A 25,623-nucleotide genomic window follows, 5' to 3' on the forward strand; every position below is an offset into this window, starting at 1 on the left:
ATTTTCCCTGCTCCACTGAGTGACTGCTGCTCTGTATCTACTCATTGGAACTGTATCTCATTGGAACACGTGACTTGCACACTCACTTTGTCATTAAAATAAACTTGCTCCAATAGAGCAGAAAATTTACTCAGACTTCGAATTCAACGTACCTCATGGAGAACTGGTTCCTGTATACCACCAAATTTCAAATATATGAGCATGATATGTATGGTACAGTCAAATTAATGGCATTTTTCACCGGGAGATTTGGAGAGGCCGCCAAATCCTGGAGTGAGCAGTCTGATTGCACCAAGCCAAGTATGCCAATGGAACACTGGAATATGCTCCATAGGAGATTACACCGGAAGTTGTTTATGCACATGTCACGTTAACCAGTTCTGGAAACTATTCCTGCTTCAGCTCTGTACATTTCCATGGCAACCTTGGTCACCGCTGAAAAGCGCGAACATGGTTGCTCGAAGAATGACGGAAGTGACGTATGCTGCTCGTACCATTCCTGCTCGAATCTGTGGCTTGGCGGAGCAAGTGAGAGCAATCCGGTGCGGAGCGACTTGCTCTGAAATGACCAGCGGAATGCGTGAACCCGCTCCAGATCGAGCAGTGAAATACGGATTCGCCACCGCGGAGCAAAAAATCCTGCTCCGGATCGACCAGTGAAAAACGCCATAAGAGGGGGAGCAGGGTTTTAGACAGCAATGTTTTTAAAACATTTCCTAAGGAACTAATTTTTTGCAAAGTTCTTCAAAGATGCCAAAATGCCTTTATTGCAAGTCAAGGAAACTTGCAACGAGGCAAACATATGAAACAAGAAATAGACCTTTCACCATTATGTCATCCCTCACCTTTGCCAATTACTTATATTCTTTCCATCTGACCAATAAAGCAAACTATTATCATAGTGTACGCTCTGTCCTCTAGTTTTCATGAGCGTGTGTGTATGCGTATGTTTAGTGGCCACAGTACCTTCACACAGTGACATGGTTTAGCCACTTTGCTACCAAATACCATGCAGTATTAAGGAGGCAAGCAGATGGAAGAGTGAGGAGAGGGTAGGTTGAGCTCAAGATGACATTAGTTTGCCTTCTTAAAGAGCAAGACAGACTAAGATGTTCCATAAAAGTGCCCTAGCTGCCACTTATTTTAATTATTTGTTACTGCCAGCCTGACTACCAGGCCTTGGGCAGGAGTGTGTGGTGCAAAGACATATGAGTATGCTGTTGTCAAGAGAAAAAAGGGGCAAAAAAGGGCATCCGTGAGGACAATTTCATACATATACCGTAGTAGCATTGTAACATTGTAAAGATAAGTATCAAATATTACAAAGGTCAGGGACAAATGTCACAGTTCTTTAGTTGGGAGTGGCACCAGCTCTGCAGTGCTCCAACACAACTTGTGGCGTGTTATGGAAAGAACAAAAGCCTTAGGCAAGCAACTGCTCTGGGTCTTGCCTTTACTCATGTTCTTCACAACTGGGATGTAGACATTAAAACATTATTTTTAAACTTGTAGTCTTAAGAAAACAACTACCATTTGATTTAAGGGGGGACCCTGCTTCGGAGACATTTCTTTGTTTTTGAGTACATTTTTATGAAACTTTTGCAGCTTATGTATTTTTATGTCCCGATTTCAAATGTGCAATTATTTTTCTAGTGAACTATGCTGTTTTCAAAATATCAAATATTTCATGTATATTGCTGGGAGCCAGATTTATTTCTAAATTGTGAGAGTTATAAAGCAAATCTGCATATCACAATAAGCTGGAATTAATACTGTGTGCAGTAAAACAAGAATGGATGTTCCAGGCGCATTTGAACAAAAGTTATGTGTAGTGTCGCCGCCGGAGGTACCGTCCGGCGGGCCAAGAAGGGCAGCTCAGGGCCGGAGTGCACGCAGCTGCGTCAAGACAGGCCGGGAACGGGGAAGGGACTCCAGTTTATTAACAAAGAGATTGGTCATACGAGTTCGTACATGAAATGCTCGTTGTGTGGCGTTCTGCGTCACACAATCGAAACCGAAACTGATAAGGCGCGACACCACATCATCTCCCCCTAAAAAGGAAAGGAGTTGTACTCTGTATATGACATTATACAGTGGTAAGGCACTGAAACGTTTGTATGAAGTAACATGTTGGCACACAATCCTTGAACATCTTGTAAGAAAATGTGCAAAAATAAGTAACATCATTATACAATAGTTATCATATGCAGGAATGTATTTATTATTAGGACAATATTTATGTGACCAGAGTTGACGTAGTTTGACTAAACTTGATGTAATGGATTTTTATTTTTATTGCATGAACCCATTTACGAACTGGTATAAGTAGTAATTAAGTGTCAGTCACCATTATATGTTCCCCAAAAACAGGAATATGCAGTATATGAAAGTATTACATAAAGTAGTATATAAGTATGTGAAAAAGAGTATATTATGAAAATATATATATATCAAGGAACGTAGTCTTTGTACCGCGTCTGCTTTCTTCGGTGCCGTTTGGGACGAAGGGGACGGTTAGTAGATGAATTTGAACCTTGGGGCTCACCTACACGCTCATCGGAGAGCGAACGCGGCAGAGTTTCAAGATTTTCCGTAGTCGGCATATTAGTCGACATATGTACCCCCCCTTCGAGAAATGTTGCATTGGGGCTGGGCACATCAGCCGATTGTTGTGAAGGTGCCTGCAAGGTGGTTAGTGGAAGTCTCACTAACTGTGGAGCTGCAGAAGAACATGGAGGTGGGGAGGAATTATGCTGATGCATGGACGATGTGTTAAGTGAAGGACATGAATTCTGCTGTGGAGTTGCGTTCTGCTCAGCATGAACAACAACCAGCTTTGATGCATTCCAGACGTTGCCATCACTAAGGCGAAAGGAATTGAATCCAGTTTGACTAAGGATTGTATAAGGACCTCTGTATTTATTCTGCTTCCCTGGCAGACGAACTTGAACTCTGAGGCCCACCTGTAGCTTAGGAGGTTTTGCTCCACGCTGAGAGTCAATGCGCTGCTTAGTTGCCTGTTGCTTGTGGAACACTCGTGTTCTCACAGGATCCAAACTGGGCGAAGGAACGGAAGAGTTTGGGTGTAACCCTGCAATGTCAATTCCAGAACGCGGTTGGCGGTTATGCAGAAGTTGTGCAGGCGACAAGCCTGTAGTAGCTTGAGGCGTAAAGCGATACGTGCCTAAGTACTCTGTTACAGCTTGTTTCAGTGGGCGGCATTCAAGTTGAGCGAGCTGAATTTGCTCTTTCAAAATGCGGTTGAAGCGTTCAATCTGACCGTTAGATTGCGGATAGTAGTTCGAAGAGCAAAGATGCTGTATGCCTCTATCGGAGAGGAATTTCTCAAATATTTGAGATTTAAATTGAGGACCGTTGTCCGTGAGGATTGCTTCTGGAAAACCTTCCCTACTGAAAAGTGCTGATAGAAATGTAATTACTGCTTCTGAAGTGACTGCATGGGTAAAGCAAACCTCAGGACACTTAGAGTGGTAGTCAACTAATGTAACTGCAAATCTGCAGTCGAAAGGAGCACGTTCGAGTGGACCGACAATGTCCATGCCTAGCTTTTCCCAAGGTTTGCCTGGCCATGGGACAGGCTGTAAGGGTGCAAAAACTGGTTTAGCAGATTTATCTGCTGTTTGGCATACGACACAGTCGCGAACTGCACGTTCAACTTGGCTATCTAAGCCAGGCCACCAGTATCTTTCTCTAAGTCGCTGCTTAGTCCTGATAATTCCAGGGTGACTTTCGTACTTTGTAGTGTCGCCGCCGGAGGTACCGTCTGGCGGGCCAAGAAGGGCGGCTCAGCGCCGGAGCGCACGCAGCTGCGTCAAGACAGGCCGGGAACGGGGAAGGGACTCCAGTTTATTAACAAAGAGATTGGTCATACGAGTTTGTACATGAAATGCCCGTTGTGTGGCGCTCTGCGTCACATAATCGAAACCGAAACTGGTAAGGCGCGACACCACATTATGGTATGTTGAACATTCCCAGCTTCATCCCAGTTTGACCGAGCTCGACATTGCTCATTTGCCAAATTTGGAATGAATACATGCATACAGTATTCATTCCAGGTTATTGTGACATGCTGATTTGCTTGATAACTCTCACAGTTTAGAAATAAAGCCTGCTCCTAACAATACAAAAACTATTTAATAGTTTCAAAACTACTTATTGTATTAGAACAATAATTGCATGTTTGAAATCAGCACATAAAAATGCATAAGCTGTGAAAGTTTTATAATGATATGCTCAAAAACAAGAAACATCTTTCAGAAGCAGGGTCTCCCCTTAAGGACGATGCTAAGCAGTGCTGTCCATTCACAGAACATGTGTTTAATTTCTGATTCTCTAACTCTGCAGCAGCTTGAACTATATAAATGCATCCATTAAATTTTTTTTTTGTCTTCTTAAAACAAATATGCACACTCACCTGCTCATCTTTTCTAGGTGCTTGTGAATTAGGAGGTTGCTTCCTCAATGTGCTCAACTTGTCAGCAGACATTTCTTGCTCCAAGATCCTGCAGCTTGAAGTAAATGGCGGAGAAGATGCCCCCTCCAAATTCTTGCGCGTCTTCATCTGCATGCAACAAGGCAGTCTGGCTGTCAACTGAGAGACTAACAATGTTATTTAAAGGTTTGCAAGTAACCATACACACATACTGTACCATACCATGAAAAAGTACTTGTTACAAATGCAGCAAATCTGGCGACAAAGATGGGCAGTGTGCATAGGCGTGCACAGGGTTCCCCATTAGGGGGGGCAAAGGGTCGTCGCAGCAGCCCCCCACCCTTCTAAGTCAATGTATGGGGCAGATTTTGCGCCCCCCCCCCCCCCCTTAGGTGACTAGAAGGGTCAATGTACAGGGCAGATTTTGCGCCCCCCCCCCCCTCTTAGGTGATTAGGTGGGGCGGCCGCCCCCCCTGCCCCCCCTGTGCACACGCCTATGGCAGTGTGGAAACAACAAGCACCACAGGAACAACAACAGCACGAAACAACAAAAAGGGAATGTTACATAAGGCGTCGCAGCCAACTGACAAGTTGTTCTTAACTCTACTCTGTAGTTAATTTAGTCAATATAGGCTTAATAGAAGAGTAAATGAACGTCAAAGTTTCATTTTTAAATTTTGCACCAGAATATCATGTATGCTTGATGTCACGGATTTCAAAGTGTTTCTGCCACACTGGCTCAACAAAATTTGCTGAAACTTTGTACATTAACTCTCTGGCCTTTTCAGAGGACAATGTACTTCATTTTTACTGACTAAAAACTGCATGCCCTGGCAAGCGCAGTCAAAATTTATGACGTCACAGCGAGTTGGTGCAGGAACTTTCAGGTGGTGTCGCCATCTGCATTTTCGTTTTCCACGTCTTCTTGAGGCAAGGCTTGAGCTTTTGTGAAAGGCGAACTCACTAATACAGGAAAAATCACTTCTCTTTAGTGTCTTTTTAATGTATTGAGTAACGGCATCACACAGACGTTGATCACGGCGCCGCTGCAGTTCGATTCGGCGTCAGAATCGCGGGTCAACTACGTCGAACAGCTGGAAGAATTTTTCGAAGCAAACGACGTAACGTCCAACTCCAAGAAGAGGTCTGCCCTGATTTCGATCTGCACTACACCCCGCGAGCTATGCGACCTTTCGAAGCTCGGTAGCATGGATGAAGCCAGCCAAAAGGTGAACCGTACGACACAATCGTCCGACCTCAGTCTTGAGCCATCAGAGATCCACGAAACCTTCGATTTCAGACTCTGATGCAGAACAACAGATGAGTTGCCAACTACCTAGTGAAACTACGACAACATGGTCATTCACCAGAAAAATTTTCGCGGCGTTTCGTCATCTGACTGCATGAGAAGGGATTGTAGAGGCTGCTCATTGCTAAGCCGTCGTTTGCCGGTAACAGTCGGCGTGACCGTTTTGTAGAAGCATCGCGTTAACCTTAACGCCAGACGGCCACTGGACAAGAAGTTGTCATGACAAATAGCATGCATCAAAACACACTAGCGACAGAAGTCATACAGCGCCAGAATGCCCGTTTGATAACACAAGCTGTTTTAAATTCAACAAGTGCAGGTATTTAGCAAGCCAGTGTTCTGGCAGTAAGCAAGTTTCAGTCGAACATGGTGCTTGAAGAGGAACACAAAAGAGGTACCTAGTAACACATAGTACAATTATTACTACTCAACCTGGGTGGCGTGGAGCTGGAGATACAACTTCCCAAGAGACGTACTACAAGCGTTGGGCACATTCGACGCTGGCAGACAAAAGGCTGGGAAACTTTCCTTGGGGTATTGAAGCTTGCAATGTTCGTCCTCGCCGCACGCGATTGGTCGAGGCTAGCGTAAGGCTCGCGCGAACTGGAGGACTAGAGCAACGCCTCCTCTAGAAAGATGCCTGCCGCGTGAGCCAAAAACCTCCTGCCCTACCCTTTCCCTCCTTCACAGTTTCTAATGAGGGCAGTAGGTGGCGATCCTTGTGGTGGCCCCTTGCAACACACATTTGTGCATGCACACATTACCCCCCTCGACGTCACACCACGCCAGCCCCATTGAAAAGAATAGGGGAGAACGTGGCGCCATCTCTCGACAAGCGACCACAACTCAAGGCAGGACGGCTACAATGGGATAGCCAGCGACTCCGCAGGCATCTTTCTAGAGGAGGCGTTGACTAGAGACGTAGTATGCATGAGCGTCGACCAATCGCATGTGTCCAGGACGAACGTTCTAATAGGCAGTTTTAGAATAGGTTGTATTCACGTGACGTCAGGTTGGCGGAAGCGATAGCGGAAAGTGCGCCGGCTGTGCTGGCAACCGTGTGACCGCCATTTTGAAGGCCGTCCGTCCCGACCGGTGCATTCACCGTCCGCTGCCTACAAGCTGTATTTGCTCCACATTCCTCTTGTTTTAATTTATTTGGCTCAAAAAGTATTGCATTTACCGGTTGTGAAGCTGCTGCAGCCATGAGCGATGAGCACTCGTCTCGCTTGAGCGTGTACTCCGAGAAATTGGACGCCGATGCGATACAGCGATGCACAGACAAAGTGGCTCTTAGCGGTGGCGTTGACCCACTCATTCTGACCAGCTGTTCTGACGAGCAAGGAATTAAGCCTGATTCGAGATTGCACTCGTACCGAAGGTGGAACTTTCAGACATCAAGGAGTACTTGGTGCACGCTACCAGTTTTGTGACGCATGGACGACTGAAAGCCAAGAAATCTTTGGAAGAGTGGGTTTGTCCAGGAACCCTCGCCGAAAAGTTACGGCGACTGCGTCGTTGTGCGCGCAAAGGTAAGATAATCTTTAGCGTTGAACTTAAATTTCAGCTGTAAGCGCGAAGGGTGAGCGTACCAAACAATTTGATGGCAGTGCAATTCTCTACGAACCTGGTTGAAGCAGCGGTGTTAACAGCGCTTGCGAAGTAATGCATGTAAAAGCACCGCTACGCGGTGTACTTTCGATTGCAGTCGAGTGTGAACGAGACTTAAATTTCGACGTGATCGACTCACCTACAGCTTTGATCGATCGCGATGAAAATGTATCTCTAGGGCGTTAAATTATTTAACGAGACCAAGGTTGCAATTAAGTCACCTGTGTTTTGATGCAAGTGTACAAAACTCGCAGCCAGAAGTCCACTTTAGCGAGAAAAACAAAAGCGTGTGCGTCTCATTTTAGCTCGCAATGTACCGCGCATGTGTAAATATGAACAGTCTAACGTTGAGTACTTTACTGTGTTATGCTTTTCCCAGATGTTTTCGCCAGTGCAGTGCGGCAGAATCTGAATGCATTTACTGTGTCAACGCGATTTTTTTTCGTGTTTCGTTCGCGGGTTTCCTCCTTTTTTATACACAACTGTCAGAATATGAACTCAACTGAGTTTCTATTCACAGGTAAACCACTCTCAGGCGCTTACCGCACAGCCTTTGGAGCGCGGCGAAGGCGGCTGAAACATTCGTCACGACGCTTCGCCGAGACCTCCAGAGCACGGCTACATTGACCGCGAATAACGTTCGGCAACGAATAAAATTTAACCGTTCTTGCGTTCTTACGCGTGTAACTCTCCGATTTTGTGCGATTGCTGCACCCAAATACGGCGCAATTAACCGTGATTTTGGGTGGTGGGCGCAAAAAACGGCTTAACTCGCGTATCGCGCAGAGGCACACATGGGGGGCACGGCCTCAGATATGGCGGCGCAGAACATGCGGGTATGCTGCGGGAGAACAGGGTTGCTCGGGGGTGAATACCACCTATAGTGTACGACGCGTGCGCAGTGGCGACAAACACTAACGCAAAGCTTTGCGTACGCTATTCTAAAACTGCCTGCAGAAGGCATACAACAGGTGTGCGATCTTGTACATGTCCATCGCTCTGCGGTCGCGATATCATTCAGAAACTTATTCTTGGGCAAAATACCACTTTTGTGCAGGTGGGCAGCTGTGTTCAGGAAACAGTGACACAGCTGAAGCGGGAATGCAATGACTTGTTCCAACCTGGGACTGATGAAACGGCCACAGCACACATCAAGTTAAGAAAGAGGTAAACCACAAATTCATCAAAGTACATTCGCTGCCATATGCAATACATGACGAAGTGGCTATGGAGCTCGACAGGCTGTGTGAAGAAGGAATTCTGTCACTTGTCACCCAGTGAGCAGGCCGCACCACTTGCCCCAGTGCTCAAGAGTGACGATAGTTGGAGATTGTGTGAACATTTAAAAGTCACTTTGAACACATCATGCAAGGTAGATCAGTATACCCATTGCCTAAAGTGAATCACATGTTCACCACTCTGAAAAATGGCTATTAAATGCGAAGCATTTGTTTGTGAACCAGAGGCACTTTGTTCGTTCCTTCCTTCCTTCCCTCCCTCCTTCCTGTCTGTCTGTCTGCCTGCCTATGTCTGGGTGCTCCCGTGGTCATCTTCGTAGCTTGGTATATACCAAAATTAGCAAAGGAGGACATGAATGCATGATGAACAAGATTAACAGGATGACACGAATAACGTGAAAAACCTGTCGTGTACGTCATGAAACCCTTTCCCACAGTCACGTGTGGTGCATACCCGCATACCACAGCCCATGAAATGCAGGCATGCACCACGAACGATTCACGGTCTACACCAACCCAGGAACGGCGAGAATAGACTATGGAATCTTAACATGATGGCGTTAAGGAGCCCGTGTCGCAGAAGATCTGTTGTCGGCGGCATTGGTGGTGAGCAAAACATCTCGATCAACAAAGAATTAACACAATTTGAGCTAGAATCAAACCAAAGTGATCTGCGTGAAGTGTTCTACCGCAGGGCCACGCCAGTGCTTGGAAGGGCTTCAGGAAAAGACCCTACACAGATGTCATGTCAGGGCAACGTCGCTCGTCCTTGCAGTGTTGGCTACCAGATTTTATAACAATGTAATATGCTCTCCTATGACTCAGCAAGCTATAGTCAAGCATTGCTTGAGCCTGGAGGAATACACTAACGAATGCTACTTACGGTATGCACATAATCGCATGGCAGTGTGCAATTTCTTTCGATAAAACTGACGTGTGTGCTCTAACGCGAGGCCCGCCGTTACATCAGACCATAAGCTACCCTTCAGGTGCCAGTGTAGTCAATGTGCCAGGCAGACCCTCCATACACCCACAATCAATCAATTTACAAAAAGACGCTGATTCATCTCTTAACACTTGGCTCAAAGAAAAAAACCACAGCATAGGCAGCCACTCATTGACTGCTTCGCGTGACATCAATTCTCACAATGGGCGAGATCTACAGGAACTTTCGGTTTACAAAACTTGACTTAAGTCATACTGCCATGTGGCTTTGGATAAGGAGTCAAAGAAGACAGCAGTTCTAAACACCCACAAACCTAAAGAAGGTTTTGTCAGCTCTCTGGGATAATGGTATCAAGTGCCGGAAGGAGAAATGTGTTCTTGGTGAAGGAGTGAGCTAACTGGGGCACCAAAGAGACGAGAAAGACTTTCACCCTTGCGAAAAGGCAATGAATGCCATTATGAAGGCACCCAAGCCATGAAATATCTAGGAACTTTGTTCATTTTTTGGACCTCATCTCCTACTATTGGAGTTTATTACCTAATATATCCACAATGCTTGCCCCACTACATCAGCTTCTAAGGAGGGACTCAAAATGGAGATTGGGCAAAGAAGGAATGGATGTTTTTAGAATAGTCAAGCAAACACTGCAAAGTTCCAACCTTCTGGTCCACTATGACTCAAACAAACAACTCCTTTTCGAATGTGATGCATCACGTGAAGGAATTGGAGCAGTACTTTCACACGTCATCGATGGTGCCGAACGGCCAGTTACTTTTTATTCAAGAACACTCACAAAGGCAGAGAGAAACTACTTGAAACTTTAACGGGAGGCCTTAGCGCTTGTTTTTGTGGTCGCAAAGCCCGGAGATTACCTGTTAGGTCACTCTTTCATTCTGAAGACTGATAATGAGCCTTTGGTTAGATTCTTTAAAGAAACCGAGGCAGTACTGGCAGTGGCAGCAGCCAGAATCCAAAGATTGGGACTGGTCCTTGGAGCACATCAATACACTATTACACATAAACCAGGTCATCAGAATGGAAACGTCAATGCACTCAGCAGACATTGCACATGGAGACTCCAGCGGTCAAACTAAGCAAGTGCTTTCTACGAGCCTTTGGGACACCAGCCAACTGTCACATCAACAGCTGGAGGAGTTGACCCAAAAAGACCTTGTGCTAAAGGAGGTGTGTCACTGAATCCAACAAAGATGGCCAAGGAAAGTTAGACAACAAATTGCAACCTTTCCGGAAGCTGCGATATGCACTCACAGTTGGCAGTGGACTGATGCGTCGAGGTGATTGTGTTGCAATTCCACAGTAGGCAAGGGAAGCTTTCCTGTTAGAACTACTTGATACCCACCTTGGAATTAACTCTACTAAGGCTCTTGCAAGGGCACCCATGTGGTGGCCTGGCATTGACTCTGATGCAAAAAACTCTTGTATGAATGTAGCATGTGTGAACAAGCGGAAGCGATGCAGTCATTAAAGAACCACTGAGTTGGACAGTTATGATACTGCCATGGACCCACGTCCATGCTGACTATGCAGGCCCAGTGGAAGGCAAGATGAACGTGGTAATTGTGGACAGCGATTCTCAATGGACAGAAGCCATTCCAAACCAGTCAGCTACGGCAGCGCCGACAATACAACTTGGTTGAGTAGCGTTTGGTGGCACAAAAGCAGCTAAGGCTATGATGTGTCAGCCATATGGTAATAAAATTTCACTGGTACACACAGCATACACTGCATGCTTAACCCTTTCATACACGACCTATGAAGAACTGTCTGTAAATGCATCAAATTTATAAAACATGATTTCAAGGCACTCAATATTTTGTTGCAAAAAAAAATATTGTCATATGTTGCTTTATGACTTTTATAATAATTAATCTGAAATAAATTGTCATTAAATATCTATTTATCCTGAAGTAATTCATGTTCTGTTTTGCATAAACGGAATGAAATCTCTGGCTAGAAATAATATAGTGCAATTTCATTTTCGGCTATGTTTATTTTGAGCAAAGAAAAATACTTTTTATATGGCTCGCAAAAAGTGGCACGTTGAACGACTGTACGAGCATGGTAGTGCCTTCAGCAAAGTGATTATATGCAGCAGTACACTGTGAAACGAAGTTACATAAAAACCCATTTATTATGCAGCAGGTCAAGTTCACCCAAAGAAGAATTCATCTTGCTCTTTCCTAGCCACTAGTAAACACACCTCACAAACACCAATTGTGTACAAAGCATCCGAAAGGGTTCAAGCTTATTTAAAAAATCTCTTCTACGAAAGTGATCACGTCATTTGAAGAGACCAGTGCATCAACTACTATGTAATTTTTTTAAAGAACACCCTTTAATGATGACTGATTATTATGAATGTCCCTTTAATGATGACAAAAGGAATAAAATGAATAATGTAACACGGCTGCAGAGAGGCATAATAACTGCTGTATGTGTAAAATATATATACATCAATATTATAAGAGTGGCACGTGCGGTGGTCAGTGGTATGGGCTGCGTGTGAAGTGCTCATGTTAAACATGCAAGATTATGTACAGGCTGTTTCACTTAGGAAAAATTTTGGAGCACATTGCAACGTGCTCCTAGTGCTGCACCATACAGGAATAAAATATTGCTATATGGTGCAGCACCTAAAGCTGATTTAAAGGGACCGTGCAACGCTTTTTCAGCGTGGTCAGAAAACGCTGCCAATCGGTAGTTGAGCACCTGAGAACATGTGAGCCAAACATAATGCAGCCCCAACGTGTCCAACATTGCTCAAACGTGTCCACGCACTCACTCGCGATTCCCCTGAAAGATAATTATTGGGGTTTAAACGTCCCAAAACCACGATATGATAATGAGGGATGCTGTAAGAGGGCTCCGGAAATTTCGACCACCTGGGGTTCTTTAACGTGCACCTAAATCTAAGTACACTGGCCTCAAGCATTTTTGCCTCCAGTGAAAATGCGGCCGCCACAGCCAGGATTCAATCTCATGAATTTCGGATCAGCAGTCAAGCACCATAACCACTAGACCACTGTGGCAGGTGATTACCCTGAAATAAAGACACGCGTACAAATAAAAGAAAAAAAAGTGCTCAAGGTCATGACGCACACTGATGAATGGACGTAGCTTCTTGCCCCCTTCTCATCCCCCCCCCCCTTCCCCCCGCATAGCTTTCGGCGCACTCACTGGACAAAAGGACAGAGAAAGCGCTTAAAGTATGCGACAAATCCTTGTAACTCTGCTTGTATATTTGACTTAATCTAAACATTTTTGTTGCCATCAATTTGAGAGGAAATTAACTCCTTTAATGAAGCCATTCGATGATTACTTGAAAAAGTATTGTAGGGCCCCTTTAGATATCCTGTGTCGTCTAAAAAACAGATCATGGCAGTCAGTAGGTACTAGTGAATCACTTGCTAAAATTAACACCGGGTGAAGGGGGGCGTGTGAATTCCACAGCGCGCGGAATTGCTTTTGTCTTTGTCTTTCGGGATGTAATGAAAATGTGTATTACTGTCAAAAGTTCCTGACATTTGTCGCGCATTGGTGGTTCCTGCTCTGTCAATAAATAATTATGTGTGGTTTGTGTATGCTATTGCAGTCAACATGGAACTATGAAACGCTACTGATGATAACATGTCTTCCATTTGCCAAGGGCAGGTTTCATGCGGTGAAGTTTATTGCTCTCCTTTGACCTCCATTCATGTTGCCAGTTTCAGGTTAGTGATTTGCAAACAGCTTTAATCCCATCCCTAACAGGTATATGCACTTTCGAAAATGGCAGATTTTTCGTGGTTGCTGCACATTAATCCACCTTTTCATTTCCGGGGATATGAACGTAGCTGGGGACACAGGAGATATGAGCGGTCTGGCCATCACTTAGGCTTGGAAGTATGTTGAGGATGTCGCCCATGATAGGTTTGTACTGAGACCGTATGTTGAAGGCCTTCAGGGCACTTAAAGAACCTGTATAAATTACTGATTTTCTTTGTTTGGCACTTATGATCTTTTGTACAGCCATACACAAGGCATAATACTCAGCAGTGTAGACAGAGACAAACTGTGGTAGTCTAAATGTATGTTCCCAGAAACCTTTGACCACACTGCTTCCGGCAAAAGTAGCTGTCTTGGAACCATCTGTTCCCGTGGTGTATCTTGTTTTCTAAGGTGTGGTCAATGAGAAATCGAGGAATTTCATGACGTCGTTCCATGAAGCTACTCTAGTTGGCTTTTGCCTGACAGTGCTTTGGCAGGGACCTTGCACAGACTGCTATTTTCTTCAAATCTAAGTATGAGCGATGCAATGGCATTTGGCTTGTTAGTGTAGCGTAGTCCTGTGTCACAGTGCATGATAATGTCATGGCATATGTGCCATGTGTGCTCTGGAGATGAATGAACTCTCAGAATGGTTTGCTACTCTCAGTGTACAAGGTAAGAATGGGTGATGTCCTATATGCACTGACTACTAATCGGAGTCATTTATTATGCATGAGATCTAGCCACTTAAGGGGAGATGCGGGGCTAAAAACACGATTTGACAAAAATGTGCATTTTCAAATTTTAGTTGTTTTGGATGGATGGTTCATTAAAGAACATGCTCACCAAGTTTGGTTGTCATTTGTACAGCAGAAAAGACTTAAATAATTCTTTTTTCAAGAGGGTGGCGCAAATTTGCTGGGGAGAGTGTCTCTGAAACACCCCTTTCAAGACCCGGCTCCCAAGCGGGCAAGAAGCCGAAAGCAATGTGAATGCCCATGTTAGATTGTTTTTAGCACTTTGTCACAGAAGACCTTCTGTCCAGAGTACATCAGAGGACAAAGAAATAAATTAAAAAGGCACATTTTGAGCCGCACGCCAACAGCAGAGTCGCTAGAAAACTGAAACTGAAGCTCAAATTGGCGGAAACGTATCACGTGACCATCTGCCGCGGCTTTCATGCCAATTATGAGTCACTCCTGCTGTGTTTGTGTGCCACTCGGCTTATATGTTCCTCTTCCGCGGAGATCATTGTGATCAGCACGTGGTCTGTTTTGTGACCAACACTTGTTGTGAGCAACATTTACAGCTCGAAAGCTGCGAAAAAATTGAAGACAATTGCACGAAATTGTCACAGAGCAGTGTCATGTTGATGCGGAAGGCTGTATTTATGCTGGAGGTCACTTTGATAAATTTTTTTTTTACCATCAAAATAAATAGCATGTTGTGAAATCTAAACTCATTTTTCTCAGCTCGCATTTTTGGGGGAACGAGCCTTTTTGGAAAACTATCACTTCCAAACTATTTTGCCAAAAGCTGCTTACAAAGGTCGTTTCTAGACTGAAATTTTTGTCAGGAACAAGATAAATTACTTCAGTGATCCCTCAGTAGTTTGTAACAGAAAAAAGAAATCACTAGTCTGACATGCAGTGACAATGAAAAAATTAACCTTCACTTTTAGAGCGATGGCATTTTTACAGAAACGTCATAAAAAATATGTGACTAGCCTTGTCCTGCGCTACAAACCTTCTAGAGGACTTAAAATGATAACTCGTACATTTTCATTATTTTTATTGAATTGAAATCATTGCATATATTTAAACAGCAATTACCTTCCGCTGAAAGACAGCTAGCCGTTCCATCCTCACTGCTACAAGTAACTTCTGGGAAATTAAAATCGCCCATGATAAATATTTGAGAATTTGGGTATCTGACAGAAACTGCGTGCAAACAGTCATGGAAGTTTTCGCAAAAGTCTGAGGAGCAGCGAGGTGGACGGTAGCAAGCACACAAAAGTGAAGTGTGACCTCACACAAAAGTGGAGCGGTCATTTCATACCTTCAGACCAACATACATTCACATGATTTGTAGCATGTTGTGCAATGAATCACTGAATATATTGTTGCAAAGCGGCAACTGTAGCAGTCATAATTAAGTTAACAAAGCTGATGATCGTAGCTTTACATCTAAGCCATGTGCAATCGAACCAAGCAGAGAAAATGCAGGATTGTTTTTAGCTGTTACCACACTCTTCCCCATGCACTAGCATTAACAGTTTGAACATTTTTTTTTTTCTAAGTCAGTTGTGCTTTCTATCCTAATCAACTGGTGCTCTTACTTACCGATTTCCGTTGACTGCTAGCAGAAAGTTGTAAGTGTATATCACTCAGTCGCTGCTCTGCTCTGGTGAACCCATCGGCAGACTTTTGTTCAGGTGCACTTTTCCTGCCACTCTGAACAGCACTTTGTGCTAAGGAGTCAGAAGCAGCCTCTTTACGCCGAGGAGAACCCCAGAATGACCTGCGAGGCGCTGCAACTGCTGGACCAGCCAGCGAAGCACTCTTTCGAGGTGTCATGGAGCTTGCCACTTTCTCGGACTCTGGTCGGGACATTTTTCTTGGTGACATTTCCGGAGGTGAGCCGGCTTCTCTCAACGTTCGCTTCCTTTTCACATTTTCATTCTGTAACCTGGATGTTGTGTCGCCTCTCAATGAACGTTGGGGGCTCCTGCACAACCACACAACTGCTACAGGTATTGGTAAAAAATTACGGGCTTTGCACTTTTGGCCTACAATTTCAACACTTAATTTGATCTTTATGTTGCAAAATGATAGAAGCTAATACAATAACGAGAAAAATTGGTTGAACTGCTTTCTGTTGCAGGCTAACTCACAAATTAGCCCAACTCTCTCTTTAACAGGAATACTCACCAATTAGCTCAGCTCTCTGTTATTCTGATCTCTCCATTATTTGCACACAAATATGACGTCTTCAAACAACGTAGCCAATACAATGTGCAGTTTTCACTAGGTTGGGCTGTTCTAACCTCAAACCATATGACAAACAGCTACAGAAAGTTGCAACACCTTAATGCCTATGGAGTGCATTATATCATAAAAGGCCACTGGAAAATGTTTCAGCTGAAGGCAGCACCTTCAGCATAATTAATACTTGTATTTTTTTCATACGTCCTTATTAATATAAAATAATTCACAGGAGATGAGACACCAAAAGAGCAATAGGTTACAGAAGATGTCAGAGAAGGAAGCTCTTAATTTTGACTGTAACAGTGTAGTGTACATTGCATGCTCAGCCGCTTTTACACAAATACAAGCAACACAACGAACTGTGGCAGCGCTGATCTTATTTCCCAGCCTTTGTAGAATCTCTCTTAGCTTGAGTGACACCTTTCACGTTTTAGCAAAATGACACCAGTAATACAAGTCAAGGTAGTGCATAGAAAAGCCAAGACCAGGAAGTAATTAACTTTTTTTTTTAGGTACCACCTGCAGTACAGAGTTGGCCTGAAAATCTTTAATGGAGCACTGACACAAAGATTTTACATCTTGCTTTTTCTGTTGCAATAGGTAGCCAACTACCCACTTATCACGGCTGGAAAGCTCGTTTGCTCGAGCGTGTGACAGTTAATTATTTGGAGATGGTTTTATGGCGCTCAGTCGCAGTTTCGGTTTCAGAGAGCACCGAGTAAGGTGGAAACCAGAGTGGTTTTCGTATAAACATAGCTGGCTACGTGAGCACACAAAACCGCGTGCACATGTGCACTGCGTTGACAACTCTTTTCAATGAAGGCTTCCTGGGTGCTGCTATAATCTCCTCCGAGGCATTGTAAATATGCGTGACCCCCCATTCTGCCCCCTCTTTCCAATGAAAAGATCTACTAGGAGAGAGCACTTGCAAGGATCGTGGCACCCAATAGAAACTCTTGGCTCGGGGACAGTTGGTTGTTTACTCGAAAACCAAAGGCACGTTTCGCATGCAGTGGCGCGACACGCACTTTAAAATTTACTTTAGGCATGTTCTAGGCTATACTATCCATTGATATTTCGTAGATGCGTGTGTGTCCACACAAATATATCCTGCAAGTTATCTTGCCTTCAAAATTTTGTGTCAGTACTCCTTTAAGGATTAACATAAAGAGCACAAGTGAAGGTATGGTGACTGCTCTATTGCTCTTAGCAAGAAAATTACAATTACAATATTATGTCTACAAATGTGTGTGTAAAAATGAGCGGTGAACTTTTGTTGTTTCTGCAAGCTTATATCCCAATAACAAAAGCAGCTTTAATCGTCATCAAAGTCAACTTGGATGATGATCACAGTACAACTCAATGCTCAACAATATGTTGATACTGGTTGATCAACCCAATATCACCATACAAGCGCTGAAAGCTTGGCGAGTTCGTAAGGTTTCATCTTCTAGCAAACTGCGCAGCAGATGGGACACAAAGAAGAAACGAAAGGGACAGATGAGACTGCACTCGTCTGTCCCTTTCGTTCCTTCTTTGTGTCCCGCATGCTGCACAGTTTGCTGGAAGATGAAACATCACCATAAAAGTCTGGAACAGAAGGCTATTGCTATGGTAAGTGCCCATGATACAGTAAAAGCAATGCAGAATGGAATCTTAAGGTAAAATGCAATTTTAAACATTTAGGTGGTAGCTGTGCTTGGGCAGGTTGATGGATCAGTGTAAGGAAAAAGTTGAAATGGGAATGATTCTTGTATATGAGAATGTGACATAATAATAATAATAATAATAATAATAATAATAATAATAATAATAATAATAATAATAATAATAATAATAATAATAATAATAAAAACTTTAATGCCCGAATGTATAATCCAGATATCTATGAGATGCTGAATAAAATTTAAGTCACCTATATGATCGAAGTGTAACAAATATGCACTTCAACAGTGATGCTACCGAGGACTTCTGATTTGGAGCAATTTTTGGAGCAGCAAAATTTCCGTTTTGGAGCACTTCGGAGCAGCAAAATTTTCATCTTGGAGCACTTTGGAGCAGATAATTTTGCATCTGGGAGCACTTTGGAGCAGCGAATTTTACATCCTGGAGTGCAATACAGAAGCATATTGCATTAACATTCAAGCACCTGAGTATTATTATGGGGCTCTTATGAAGGCTAGAAATATTTCGATTCATTGCAAATCTCATGGAAAAAATCATCTCAGGAGAATAGACGTGCGCACAGGGGGGGCAGGGGGGGGGCGCAAAATCTGCCTCATACATTGACCCTTGCGATAGCAATTATATGGACACTCTTGGCGGATTTTTGCCGTCGCCGTTGCCGTAATTATCCGTATAAAGTCCAAATTAATAACATCACCACGCTTATTCTAGCCGCGGGTAAAAGCTCGCGAGCGCTGGCGACGAACGCGGCTGAAGCGAGATTAAACTAGCCGGCCGTCTGTCTCCGCCGCACGGACAGCGCATGAGATAACATCTTCCCGCGTGCGGGCCTGCCGTCGATTGCTCATCAAACAGAGAGGAAACGCCCCGCCCGTCTTTCGTAAGGAGCATGAAGGGACGCCAGGGGAGCGGGGGCATCTTTCGAAGGGCGCAGTCGCTTGCGCGCGCGCTATCTCGAGGCATCAGGAGACGGCTCGAAACTTGCTGTGCTCTCAACGCTTACTTCGCGCTTAGAGAACTCGGAGCAAGAAAACGCTTCAATTCCTGGAGGGGCCATATGCCCTTAAACCAGCGTTCTGTTAAGTTACGCGAGATCGGATCCAAAAGAGTTAGCTGCTAGTCTTCGTTTGACAATACAATTTTTTGGTATCGCATTCATTGCTTCGCTCTTAAGCGAAACTGAGTTTTTTTAACCGTTAGCTATTGACCCCCGAAAGCGAGGGGCAGACGTGTAACATGGCGTAGCCGCTTCACTGTGGGCCGTCAGCGACGGTCCCGCTACTGACAGCTGCGCATTTGCGGCTGCTCCGACCAGGAGATATGATTTTACTAATGAGATGACATTTTTAAAAAAAGCAAGCGAAAAATTCGAATTGGAACCCTAGCACGTGAGCTCGAAAGGGCAGGGCCTTTTAGGGGGTATTCACCGCAGTGATTACAAACTCGGACGTGCTGGCGGAAGGAATTATGAAAAAGCTGTTCTGGATGAAGATCCATGGATAAATTATATCCGAGGAAAAGTGTCAACGCGTTTCCACCGTTCACGTGCTCTTCCATAAACGCGAAGCAAGGAAAATTCGATATTGTCCCATATATCTACTGCGAGCGATCACAGATTTCATTCCGCGATGTCCGGAAACAGAAGTGACAGACATTTTAGCGGCACTCATGTAGTTATTACTGAACATTGCTTTCCTTACGTGCCGTGCGACGCTTGAAACGAGCTATCAGCAGCGTTTCTGGAACAGACGACGTCCGCCGATGAATCGCCGTCGCACTTTCTCGCTACCGATAGGCCTAGACATCACGAGCCTCTGCGGAGAGCGCGTTTTGCTGTCGAGCTGACTTGCAGAACAGAAGCTGCGTCGGCACAGTGCATGGCATCGTGGCTTAAGGGCGAGACAGACGGTACGATTTTTCATGCGATTCGACGTCCGACACGGCGGAGGGGAAACCGGAATGGTGACCTTTCATAGCATCGTACAGCCACCATTCCCTCTCCCCCACCGCGGCGTCGGCCGTCGGATCGCATGGAAAATCGGACCCGTCTGTCCCCCGCTTTACTCGGAACGCACGCGCTAGCGCTATTTATTCAGCGGAATAATTCTTGGTCCATGACTGCGACTTTATTGGCAGCCCCAAGATCGAGCTGCACATGTTCTGACGCGCCGGCGGTGCGATTGCCGGTGATAGACGCCCCCAAACCCGAGACTTTGGTGCAGTTTGGTGCAAATTTCGTCGATATTATCAGGATGGCGCAGTAAATACAATTTGGCGCACTTGGCGCAGGAGTGGAATCACTGACTTCAAAAAAAAAAAAAAAAAAGTAGAAATTTCTTTCTACAATAATTCATAGAAAAACCTTTTCAAGGTTATTTCCCAATACAATGCAGTTTCTCTCTCGCTCTCTCACTTTTTAATGTTAATCACATCTTGCATTGAAACAAGTTTACCTGGGATGGAAGTATGTAACAAAAAAATATATGTATTATTTGAATATGATTATTCATACAACAAAGAATTGTTAGGAGTATGATTTACTGTTGGCCTAGTTGGTATTCGTTCATCTGGGCAGAAATGACAGAGTACAAGATGACAAACAGGAGTAGACAACAAAAAAGGCTGGACACAATCCAAACACATAAGTGAATCAAAATATCACACCTAAACACACCATATACAGCTGAATGAAAACAGTGTTATTTGTTGCACAGTGCAGGTAAGACATTTTGCCTGGGTTTAAAAAGTGCGGGGCATATCAGGAGAATAGCTGACACCCATTCAGCACATTGCAGCAAAATGGGACCCATCATTGTTTAGTGCCCCCAGGTTACCTACGTTCTATAGACTGATATCTTGATGATGTTTAGCGACGATAATCTGACAGCTCTACATATTGAGCACATCATGAGGTTTAAGCCTAACCAAGGACACTTCATTTTTTTTCTTTCCTCTCTGAGAGCAAAGGTAGCTCCTGAAAGGCTCAACACGCATGAAAGTGTTATTAGATGGGCATGTTGCATTCTACTCCATTTAGAATAGTGGCTTGAATCTTTTACATCAGGAACCTAGAGAAGTGGCCATGTGTGGTAGGGTACAGTTATACTTCTGCTACACCTTGTTCTGAAAAACATACACAAGTTCTTATGTGAAAAACTATGAAGAAACAAGATAATAAACTTCGATATATCGCTGAAAGTAACAAAGAGCATAGGCGAATAATAGGACATGTTTACTAGCGAAAAAGACGAGGACGAGAAGAAGGAATACAGGACAACGCTAGCGTTGTCCTGTATTCCTTCTTCTCGTCCTCGTCTTTTTCGCTAGTAAACATGTCCTATTATTCACGTTACCAACTAGCCCAACTTTCCGCCTTAAGAGCATAGGCGTGCACAGGGCACCCCATTAAGGGGGGTGAAGTTTCACTACAGCACCTCTTCATAGCCCTCCCACCGATACCTTTACATTCAGTATACAGTGGAAAACCAAGGTTTTGGGGGGAAGGGAGTGCTATTTAAAAGCTGGTGACAAAGTACAACCTCAAACACTGAAGTAACTCCTATATACATCCTACAGATAAAAAAATACCTCGAAGGCTCTAGTCACTACTGTATACAAGCTTACCTCAGTTTACATAATTGTGGTATCTGTTGGTTAAATGTAACAGTAATGTTACTGTGTTAACATTTTTGAACACTTGTTTGAAATAAAAATTTGTGGAATTTCAGGCCTGTTGCCTGAAATGGTTGCCTTACTATTCGAAAACTATGTAAACAGCATGCAATTCGCATTCGGTATTATCACTATTCGATTCAGTTCTAAATTTCACTATTCGCACACCCCTACATACTCGTGCGCAGGAAACATGTGCATTAGCTGCGTGTCAGTGGCACTTGAAGAAAAAGATTGCCTTCATGTTGCGATAGAGCCTTTGCGCATCAGGACAGTGATGTTCGATTTTTCATGTATAAGTTTCGTGTTTGTTCAAATAAACTCAGTTGATGGTTTGCGCTCGTCTGTTGTAAGTGTTCTTTGTGGTCCTCGTGCTTTTTGCGCATCGTTTTTTTCATTCAGTACTTTACATATTCACCATCATTTGGGTTTTCATGCTGGGTTGTGTAGAAGTCATGCTCGTAGCTCCTAAGGTGCTGCAAAGAAAGCACATAGCACAAATGGGCAGTGCCAAAAATGAGGACACAAGGCAGGAAGGACCATCTTTTGCGTTGGCTTAAGAGGCACTTGCGCGAAATAAAGTGCTTGTGTTGTTATACCCTACTGCAAGTTGGGCATCTAGATTGTAGCAAGCTCGACACACAACAGCGCTGACTCGCAACCAACTTCATTAGAAAAGAACACACACGTTTAACCTATCGCCTACATTTATGATGACATTTTCAGTGTAACTACAAACAGTAAGCCCACAAGAAGGCAATACGTATTCGCATGCTGCTAGGCACTGTTCATAACACAGGCTAATCCCAATCTTTGGTGATACAACTGTTTCCACACATGGCAATCCGGTTACCAGGGAGATTATTGAGGCCTGCCACATAAACAAAACAGGCACTTGATGCGTAATTGCTCTGCGCGATAGCGAAATTTCATCTTATCATCGCTTCATTTCACAGTAAAAGAATGAACAGGTCATTTCTTTTAACTGTTTGTAAGTGTACTGAAAATGTCATCGATGTGAGACGACGTGTGTGTACTTCTAATGAAATTAGCTGCGAATCAGTACTGTCCCGTATTCCGTCCTGCCTTGTGTACCCATTTTTTGCGCTATCCCCTCAAGATGCGCAAGCACGGCTATATGCAGGCAGGGTTCTGTTTGGTGTCACAGAAGTCTGTTGCCAGACTGAGAAGCGCGAAGCGGCTCGTGCGTTACGTGCGCCCCAATGACACGCGCATACCACGGACGCTGGCAAAATACTGAGAAGGGCGAAGCGGCTCGTGGGTTACGTGCGCCCCAGTGACACGGGCATACCACGGACTTCAGTGACACCAAACAGAACCCTGCCTACGCCCCTTCCCGCCCTGCTGGTAGCCTGTTTTCGCAGCTGCTTTGGCCGTCAGAAACGCGTTATAAGCGAGCGTCTTGACCTCATTACGAAGTATATACTAATCTATTACCCTAGTGCACAAATGCAGAGTTTGTGCCCAACATGCGCACGAGCACTGACCTTGTTAGCGAATGTGGTCGATGCATCTGCGACTCGTTACGCGAGTCATCTTCCTCATTACTTCCTTTCAATATAGTCGAGCTGAGAGACGAATCTGATGAGGAGGAGGATCTCGACATCGCCCACTTTGCAAGAGTTTGCCATGCGTCCTTGCCTGAACGCGACTTCTGGACCGATGAGCTCGAGCTGCTGCTGAGTGTTGAAGGCATGAATGGTCGAGCTGCCATGTCCGTCAACGTAACAGTTCCGGAGCGTTGCGGGGGTACCAGGCTGAAAAAAACTGGTTGGAGAAATTTTCAGCAGCACGAATACACGGCTATTGTAGTTACTGTGTAATACGAGCACTCGTTGAACTCACTACCCTGCGCGGCATACTCGAAACCGCGGTCCAAAACGCGCGGGAATAATTTTGCTTTCTCCGCTGCCATCACACGTGATCATACAACCGCTGTTGCCAGATTAGAATAAATTTCTGACAAACTGAAGCTAAATATATCGCGAACGCGGAGAGACGTTGGTTTGACTGCATTGTGAAAAATTTGCGCACACCACACGAAGACACAAAGGAAAAGTTCACAAGGATCAGCGCAGTCTGCGCTGGTCCTTGTGAATTTTTCCTTTGTGTCTTTGTGCGGTGTGCGCAAATTTTCCTCAAAGAAAACCTGTCCGCAAACGCACCTGGAAGATGCGGTGATGCGGTCACCTTTGTTCATGAAATCGCACTGGTGCGCACCGGGGTGCCCCGGTGCACCGTTTCGTCCAATTTCGTCCAATCATCCTTGGTGCCCTGCTGGTGCGCACCGGGGCGATTCATGGCATCTTCGACCAATCGCACTGGTGCGCACCGGGGCGCCCTGGTGCGCCGTTTCGTTCAATCGTCGTAGCGCCTGGGTGCCCAGGTGCGCACCGGTGCGATTTGTCGAAGATGGCATCAGATGCCATATGTCCATATGTCTGCCGCCGCTGTTTGGGAGGGGCGCTGCTGGCCACTTTAGCTTCGGGTTTCTATGGTTTATGTGGCCGGTGCATTTGGCGCCATTGAGCGTGCATCGTTGTTGGCACGTGTTGATTTCGTGCACATCCTATGGTTTCCCGTTTCTGAACGAAAGCGGAGGAAGTGAAAGTACAGTCGTCTTTACAAGTGCTACCGACTTGAGGTGCTCATAAGCTACACCTATCATTCAATATGCCGCACATTGACAACGATGTGAAGCTTGATTTCAAAGACGTCTTGCTGCGACCGAAGCGCAGCACGCTCAAGAGCAGGGTGGAGGTGAGCTTTTCTTGGCGCGCACTGTCCTTTGGTGTATCATTGCTGCGCGCGTTTTTAAACAAACTTGTTCGTTACTGGTTGCTTCTCTTTTCTTTTTCTGTTCCCCTAGGTCGATCTCAACCGCACATTCAAGTTCAGAAATTCAAAAGCGACATACACTGGGATACCCATTATTGCCGCTAACATGGACACCGTGGGGACATTTGAAATGGCACAGGTGCTGGCTAAGGTCTGTACACTTGCGTTAAATCATTTGCTGTGTGCTAATAGCACGAAGCTTAACTGGTCGTAAACGCAAAAAGAACAAGAAAAAAAAAGAGGGCTGCAAGTTTTACGCTTAACCAGAAGTTAGTGTGGATTAACTTCGGTGCACGTGCGTGTTATTAATAGAAAATAAGGTGTGAATATTGTGCTCGCAGCCGGCATTTTACCGTTCGTAGTCATTGTGCCGGCAACAGCTGCTGAAGTTCCGTCCAGCGTGTTAATTGTGCCTTCGGCTGACACCGTTTTACCAGTGCCATTGGCTCGCCCGGGTTTGTCCAGTTACAGACGGTGGGTGCCGCCCAGCTCGTGTCGGCAGTGTTGACGTTGGCAAAATACTGAGAAGCGCGAAGCGGCTCCTGGGTTACGTGCACCCCAGTGACACGGGTACACCACGGACGCGCCTGCCCCGTCGTGGCAGGCGCGCGGGCTAAACAGCGCGTGGCCGCGACAGCGGCCATTAGCGCGTGACGGAGACCCTGCCAACCGGCCATTGAGCGTCAGCGAAATGGCCGCACTCGCGAAGCGAGGGCGAAGCCACGATTAGTTTTCCGCGCCCGAAGGGCGCAGAGGGCCTTCACTGAGCAACAGGGAAAAACTGCCGGCAACTTTGCGCGCGTCTGTGCCAGCCATGGTGCCAGTACGGTCCCTAGAATATACTGGCTAGTCTGCCGTCTCCGCGCCGTCCCCATGCAAGGCCGCGTCCGCGCAACTGATGCTTGCGCAGGGGGCGCTGCGGTCCATCGGAGCGCCTGCACGGTGCATGTCGCGCAGGAGGAATCGGTGGAGTGTCGCGCTCTGCCTTTTATTTTGCGCTCCCGCATGAACTCCACGTTTTCATTCTGTTCGTGTGGGCAGAGACTGGAACATCTTGAACCGCCCAAACATTGCATTCAACGTAGTCTCTTGTC

General features: G+C 45.1%; 2 protein-coding genes across 4 annotated transcripts in view; one reads left to right on the forward strand and one right to left on the reverse strand.

The window, feature by feature from the left end:
* Positions 1 to 23,580, reverse strand: part of LOC119372443 (uncharacterized) — a 29,948-nt gene extending 6,368 nt beyond the window's left edge. For 2 of the 3 annotated variants that reach the window (XM_037642926.2, XM_049419625.1), the window contains exons 1-3: positions 23,179 to 23,580; positions 15,668 to 16,052; positions 4,436 to 4,582 (exon numbers count right to left, since the gene is read on the reverse strand). In XM_037642926.2, the coding sequence (XP_037498854.1) occupies positions 4,436 to 4,582; positions 15,668 to 16,052; positions 23,179 to 23,405 (759 nt within the window). In that variant the 5' untranslated portion in view covers positions 23,406 to 23,580. The remainder of the gene's footprint in view (positions 1 to 4,435; positions 4,583 to 15,667; positions 16,053 to 23,178) is intronic. The other variant, XM_037642933.2, reaches the window with a different exon arrangement.
* Positions 23,581 to 24,180: 600 nt separating this feature from the next.
* LOC119372457 (GMP reductase 2) overlaps positions 24,181 to 25,623 on the forward strand; it is a 45,715-nt gene continuing 44,272 nt past the window's right edge. The window contains exons 1-2 of the mRNA XM_037642936.1: positions 24,181 to 24,451; positions 24,561 to 24,680. Coding sequence (XP_037498864.1) covers positions 24,365 to 24,451; positions 24,561 to 24,680 — 207 coding nt within the window. The 5' untranslated portion in view covers positions 24,181 to 24,364. The remainder of the gene's footprint in view (positions 24,452 to 24,560; positions 24,681 to 25,623) is intronic.

Source organism: Rhipicephalus sanguineus, chromosome 1 (genome assembly GCF_013339695.2).
Source record: "Rhipicephalus sanguineus isolate Rsan-2018 chromosome 1, BIME_Rsan_1.4, whole genome shotgun sequence".
NCBI classification, from domain to species: domain Eukaryota; kingdom Metazoa; phylum Arthropoda; class Arachnida; order Ixodida; family Ixodidae; genus Rhipicephalus; species Rhipicephalus sanguineus.